Consider the following 6,608-nt stretch of genomic DNA (forward strand, 5'->3'; position numbering starts at 1 on the left):
AGCGGACACCGGCGCGGGGTGGGGCCATTGCTCGCCCCGGGGCCCGTCCCGCCGCGGGAGAGCACCTGGCAGGGCCCACACCGCACCCCGAAAGTTGGGAGACCCAGATGTGTGAAAGCGGTTCTTGTTTGTTTGTGTCTGGTTTTCTGGTGGCGGGAGGCGGCGCTCATGTCAGCGTCGGCAGAGAGCCTGGCAGTGAGCCCAGGGACTGAGGCCCGACAGCTGCCACGCAGGCTGCGTCCCCTCCATCCCCGGGGCTCCGGGCTTCTCCTCCGGGACGTGCCCGCACGTCCCCCCGCCCCCACACCTCCCCACTTCAGCTCCCAGGTCCGGCCCCAGTTTCGCCGCCCGGCTTTGGGGTGTCCCCAGTCCCCTCGCGGCCGGCCCGGGCCTCCAGGGGCCGCGATCGGGACCTCCGGCGGGCCCGGGTGGGGGCGAGGGGGGTGTCCCCGCGAGGTCTGAGAAAAGGGGAAGGGGAGCCGGGAGCCTCTCCCGCTCGGCCTCCTGGAACTGCCCGCGCCCCCGGAGCGGGGGCCCCCGCCTCTGCCAGAAACCTGCCTTCTTAGAAGGGAGGGGGAAAGTGTGAATGAGAAGTTGGGGGCGGAGCGCGCGCGCAGGGTGGGGGGAGGGGCCGCTGCCAGGAACGCGCCGCCGGGGCTGGCGCCGCGCCCGCCGGCCGCCCGGGCCGCCTCGCGCCGCGCTTTGTCTGTGCGCGCGTCTCGGCCGGTCCCGGCCCCGCTCGCGGCCCGCCCTCGGCCGCCCGCGGCCCCTCCTTCGCCCTCCGCGCAGCCTTTCATTGCTGCGAGTAGTGACTAAACATTACAAGAAGGCCGGCCGCGCAGTTCCAGGAATCGGGGGGCGGGGCGCGGCGGCCGCGTATATACCCGCGAGCGCGGCCTCGGCGGCGGCTCCGACTCGCACTCCCGCGCCGCCGCCGCCGCCGCCAGCGCCGCCACTCCGGCCCAGCTCCCGCCGCGGCCCCTCGCCTCGTCCCTGCCGGCCGGCCCGGGGACGCGCAGGGGGCAGGGCGGGCGCCCCAGCGAAGCCCGAGAGACGCGCGCGCGGGGCCCTCGGTGGACTCCACGGCCGCCAACATCTGGGCGCAGCGCGGGCCACCGCTGGTCGCCGCGCGGCCGCCTCGCCTTGGGGACCGTAGGAGGCGCAGCCCCGAGGCCGGAGACTTCGTTTCGGGACCAGGTAGGAAGGAGGGGCGCGGCGTGGAGCGGGGCGGGAGGTTGGCGGGGCGGGGGGGGGTGGGGTGGGTGGAGGGTTGGTGGTGGTGGTGGCGACTCGCTAGTCCCGGGAGCTTTTTCCCGGTTTCCCCTCCCCTTCCCGGGTCATTCCCGGCAGGGAGGGGACGAGGTAGGGGGCAGAGCGGATGGAAGCCGGAGATCCCAGGTTCCCGGAAGACCCAGGCTGGGCCCTCGGGCTTCTCAAGCCCCCTCCCTCCCCCCCGTGCCTCGGATTTCTCTCTCCGTCCCCGCCGCTCGGGGCCACCGGACTGAGCGGCGCCCAGAGCGTCCCGGGGGCCCTTCTCCCGCTCCCCTCCCCGGCCATGCTCCCGGAGACCCAACTTCCGCGCCCGAGTTTCCCCACTCGGCGTTCTCCCGGCGCGTGCCGGGGAAGGGGGCTGCCTGGGGCCACCCCGCGGGCGGGGGCGGGGGCTGGGCGGGCTCCGCGGGGTGCCTGGGCGCGGGGGGGGGGGAGGGGGTGGGGAGGGGGGGGTGGGTGGGAGAAGGGCTCAGGCGGGGGCCTCGGGGCAGGGGGCGGGGGCCCGGGCCGCCGGGAGGAGGCTGGGGGGCCGGGGCGGGTCGGGCGCGCCGGACGGTTCCGGGCACTCACGCGGCGCGCCCCTTCCTCCCCGCAGCCCCCCGGGATGCGGTAGCGGCCGCTGTGCGGAGGCCGCCGAGCAGCTGCAGCCGCCGCCGCCGCCGCCGCGCAGATCCACGCTGGCTCCGTGCGCCATGGTCACCCACAGCAAGTTTCCCGCCGCCGGGATGAGCCGCCCCCTGGACACCAGCCTGCGCCTCAAGACCTTCAGTTCCAAGAGCGAGTACCAGCTGGTGGTGAACGCAGTGCGCAAGCTGCAGGAGAGCGGCTTCTACTGGAGCGCCGTGACGGGCGGCGAGGCGAACCTGCTGCTCAGCGCCGAGCCCGCCGGCACCTTCCTCATCCGCGACAGCTCGGACCAGCGCCACTTCTTCACGCTCAGCGTCAAGACCCAGTCGGGGACCAAGAACCTGCGCATCCAGTGCGAGGGGGGCAGCTTTTCGCTGCAGAGCGACCCCCGGAGCACGCAGCCGGTGCCCCGCTTCGACTGCGTGCTCAAGCTGGTGCACCACTACATGCCGCCCCCCGGCGCCCCCTCCTTGCCCCCTCCACCCGCCGAACCCTCCTCCGAGGTGCCGGAGCAGCCGCCGGCCCAGCCGCTGGCGGGGAGTCCCCCCAGGAGAGCCTATTACATCTACTCCGGGGGCGAGAAGATCCCTCTGGTGTTGAGCCGGCCCCTCTCCTCCAACGTGGCCACTCTCCAACATCTCTGTCGGAAGACCGTCAACGGCCACCTGGACTCCTATGAGAAAGTCACCCAGCTGCCTGGGCCCATTCGGGAATTCCTGGACCAGTACGATGCCCCTCTTTAAAGAGCAAAGGGCAGGGGTCGGGGCGAGGAGCCTGGGTCCCCTCTCCCCCGTGGCACATGGCACAAGCACAAGAATCCAGCCGTGAGAGTCCTGCAGCTCTGGGGGGAGCCAGGGGGGGGTGGACAGGCCCCTCCCTTCCGCCTCCCCCCCCCCCCTGCAGAATGGGGACGGCGGGACCTGGAATGTGTCTGAGGGAAGGGGGGGCGGCCACCTGAGCGCCCCGCCCCCACGCCAGCGTCTCCGGAGGAGCCCGCTGGCCCGGTAGGGACAGCGACGACGACAGCAGTGGTCTCTTCTTCTCCTCTCCGCTTCCTCAACTCCCCCTGCATTTCCAAACAGGGGACACTGCAGGAGCGATGAACTAGTGAGAACTGCCGGGGAGTCTTCAAACTTTCCAACGGAACTTGTTTGCTCTTTGATTTGGTTTAAAACGTAGCTTTAAACCTGAACAGGTCTCCGGCCTGGAAGAGGGTGGAGGAGAGGGCGCCCCCAGGGGCCGCAGGGCTGCAGGCTGGCCTCGGAAATGGCTCCTCCCACCGTCCGCCCCAGGTGAGGAGGGCGGCTGCATGCTCCTCCCCCCGCCCCGGCTCTGGGGGTTAAGGTCAAGGGGTGACCTGAAGGGGGCTGTTCTGTCTCCCTCTCTGGGACAGCCACCAGGAACACAGGTCCCAGAGTCCATCGGGTGCCCGAGAGCCCTGGGCCCTTCCCTCGTTTTAAGTGGGGAGTGGCCTTCGGCGGCGGGGGGGGGGGGGGGGGGGAGGCATGGGCTGGTCAGTTGTTCTGTACCCGGGGGTTGGGAGGAGGGTGGAAAAGATAGCCATCTCTGACCCCAGATCTCCGACACCAAGACGAGGGGTTCTACTTTGGGCCTCCTGTCTGGCTAGGAGATTTGCCTTAAATGCTCCCTGTCCCATGGATAGGGACTGGCACACAAGAAGCCACACACTCAGCCTATCCAGGCAGAGGCCAGGGGATCCTCGGAGGGCAAGCTGCTGGCCACTCAGCGTGGGGGGGGGGGGGGGGGAGCGGCAGGCGGAGACGGAGGGGGGCGGAGATCCACGCCTTCCAGCCGAGCCCTGGAAGAAGGCGAGCCCAGTTGGTATTGGCCAGTCACAGGTGCCTCAGGGTGCCTGGACTTCGGCAGAGCTGAGCCACCAGGTCCCACAGCCCCCCCACCCCCCACCAGGCCCTGCACAGCCCTCACCTGGGGGTGGGGTGGGGGGAGGGCACAGGCAGGAAGTCATTGAGAGACTGGGGCCCCTGCCACCCCAGCTGCCAGCTGCTCCCTCTCTGCAATAGCACTGATCAGTGAAAACTTAACAGGAATGTAGCAGTGATGGAATTATCTGGAACTGTTCTTTTTGGGGAAAACTAAACAAACACAAAAGTTTTCTGTGTCAGGTATGGGGCTGGATGGGGCAGCTGTGTGTTGGGGTGGTTTTTGTTTTTTTTTTTCCTGTTATTTTGTTTTTGTTTTTTAATAATGTTTACAATCTGCCTCAATCACTCTGTCTTTTATAAAGATTCCACCTCCAGTCCTCTCCCTTCCCCCACCCAGGCCTTCGAGGCTGTTAGGAGATGCTTGAAGAACTCAACAAAATACCAATCCAACTCAAACTTTGCACATATTTATATTTATATTCAAAAAAGAAACATTTCAGTAATTTATAATAAAGAGCACTATTTTTTAATGAAAACCGACTGGAGCCTTCCCCCCCCCGCCCCTGCTCTGGCTTGCTTTCTCTTTCACCCACACCCACGCGGCGTCCGAGGGGAGGGGAGGGGAGGGGAGGGCAGAGGAGAGAGCCGCTGGGGTGCGCGCTCTGCCCCCTTGCTTCCCCGGGCGCTCCTCGCTCGCTCTGGAATCATCTTCACGTCACTGACAAGCTAAGGCAGCCACCTAGACTGTACCGAGAGGGGTAATTCCTGCTAGTCTGATTCAGATCTGACCAGAATATGCAAAGCAAGTTCGAAGGAAGAACTTCAAAGGGTTTGCAGGGAGTAAACTGAGCTGTGGTCAAAGCTTTTAGAGGCTCCAGGCTATTAGAAGCGCTCTGCTCCTTGGCTGGGAGGTGTTCCGAGAAAGCCCAGAGAAAGCCCAGACTCCCGGGGTCACCGGGGGTCCTGGCTGCGACCTCAGCGCAGCCAGGTTCGTGGGAGGTGGGGGGAGGGGTGGGCCCTCCACTCCTGGGAGACCCGGGACCTGCGAAGGCGCACCCACACGCGCGACTCCCAATGACAGTACCCGTCTATTTGCCTATTTTTAGTCACTCCCACCCTCTGGGTACTTAGAGGCTATCTGGGTTAACCTTCCCAGCCCCACAGCGCAGGTGTTATCACCCCTGTATTCTCAGACACAACCGCGGGTTCCATGGGAGCTGGGGGGGCTTGCGCTGGTCACTTCTGAGGCCCAGAACAGGGCTCAGTCAATATTTGTTGACTGAGTGGGGCAGTCACTCGGGTTCACAGAGGTTAAGCAACATGCCCAAGGACACACCACTTGGGAATGTGGGAAAGACACAGGGTTGGAAGCGTGAACTCTCTCCGCCTCCCGAAGCACTAAGTGTGTGCCCAGGGCTGCCCCTCAGTGCATCTCCCTGCAAAGCCAAGCGGTGCGGGCCCTGGCTCTGGGGTGTCAGCATTAGGGTTGGCCCCCTCCCCGGTCCCTCTATAAGCTGCTCCGGGAATCAGCGTTCAAAAGGCAACTGAGAGTAAATAAACAAAGTCATTTTTCTTTCCCATCTCCTAGACTTTTGGGGGAAAATAATGTAATAAAGTGACAAGAAAGGGCCAGGCTTGAGACTCCTGAGTGGACAGGGCATGTAGGAACCAGTCCAGAGAGACCACCATTTCCCAGAACAGAGAACGCAGACCCAGGTAAGGTCACCTTCCCAGAGCACGAGGTCAGGCGAGGGGACCCAGTGAGGCCTGGCTCATCCCAGGAGGAGGGGAGCCTGGGAAACTCCTGGCAGGCTCTTCCCTGTTCAGGCGCTGTTTTGCCAGGGTGTCCAGTGTTGACGGGGGCACTAACCCAAGGGCTTGATCTTCTCTGGCCCAAGGGGAAGCTCCTCTCTCCGCCCTCCTTGGGAGGTTGAACTCAGAGGCAGGAAGCCCCCCGACCCTTTTCCTTTGATGCCCTCTCCCCCCACATCGTTCCTCCCACACTTTTTTCTGTCTCCCCATTATCAGACCACAGACTGGACCAACCTTCTGCTTTTGCAGACAAGCGAACGGAGTCCCAGAGAAGGAAAGCAATTTACTTAAACATTTGTTTTAATCTGTATTTATTTTTGAGAGACAGAGACAGAGACAGAGACAGAGCGTGAGCAGGGGAAGAACAGAGGGAGAGGAAGACACAGAATCCGGAGCAGGCTCCAGGCTCTGAGCTGTCAGCACAGAGCCCAGCGCGGGGCTGGAACCCACGAACCGTGAGATCATGACCTGAGCCCAAGTAGGCCGCTTAACCCACTGAGCCCCGCAGGCGCCCCTGGAAAGCAATTTACTTAAATTCACACAGCAAATGAGTGGCAACAGAGAGAATCTCTCCCTTCCATCATTCTGCTCCCCAGCGCTCCTTCCTGTTTTCCCTCCTCATCCTACCCTCTGTTGCATAAATCTTTCTGTACTTCACAGTCCTTTTGGGGACAGACCCCCGACACACACACCCAGGACTTAAGGAGTGGGGGTGGGGGGCTCTGTCCTGACTGCCAGAGGAGGACTCCGCCTGGTTCCCAGATTTGCTAAGAAGCTTGAGCAGACACCCATGCCTCAGTGAGGTTAAGACGAGCAAAGCTGAGGGTCCCTGGCCAACAGAAAGGGGAGAGGTTGCTGCCTCCAGGCCCTGTGTCCTCTTACGCTGCTTCGGGCGTTGTAAGAATCCACCCCCCAAGAGGCCCTATCCTCTCTCCGGTGGTGCTGTTTTTTTTTTTTTTTTTTTTTTTGGGGCAGTCCTCCGGATGAGCCAGA

General features: G+C 64.1%; 1 protein-coding gene across 1 annotated transcript; it reads left to right on the plus strand.

Annotated features, from left to right (window-relative positions):
- Positions 1-898: 898 nt before the first annotated feature.
- On the plus strand, positions 899-4,339 carry SOCS3 (suppressor of cytokine signaling 3). The gene is made up of 2 exons (XM_058703591.1): positions 899-1,197; positions 1,868-4,339. Exon 2 carries the CDS (start codon positions 1,965-1,967, stop codon positions 2,640-2,642), a length of 678 nt encoding a protein of 225 aa, XP_058559574.1. The 5' UTR covers positions 899-1,197; positions 1,868-1,964; the 3' UTR covers positions 2,643-4,339.
- Positions 4,340-6,608: the final 2,269 nt, after the last annotated feature.

This window comes from Neofelis nebulosa, chromosome 16 (assembly GCF_028018385.1).
Source record: "Neofelis nebulosa isolate mNeoNeb1 chromosome 16, mNeoNeb1.pri, whole genome shotgun sequence".
In the NCBI taxonomy this organism is placed as follows: domain Eukaryota; kingdom Metazoa; phylum Chordata; class Mammalia; order Carnivora; family Felidae; genus Neofelis; species Neofelis nebulosa.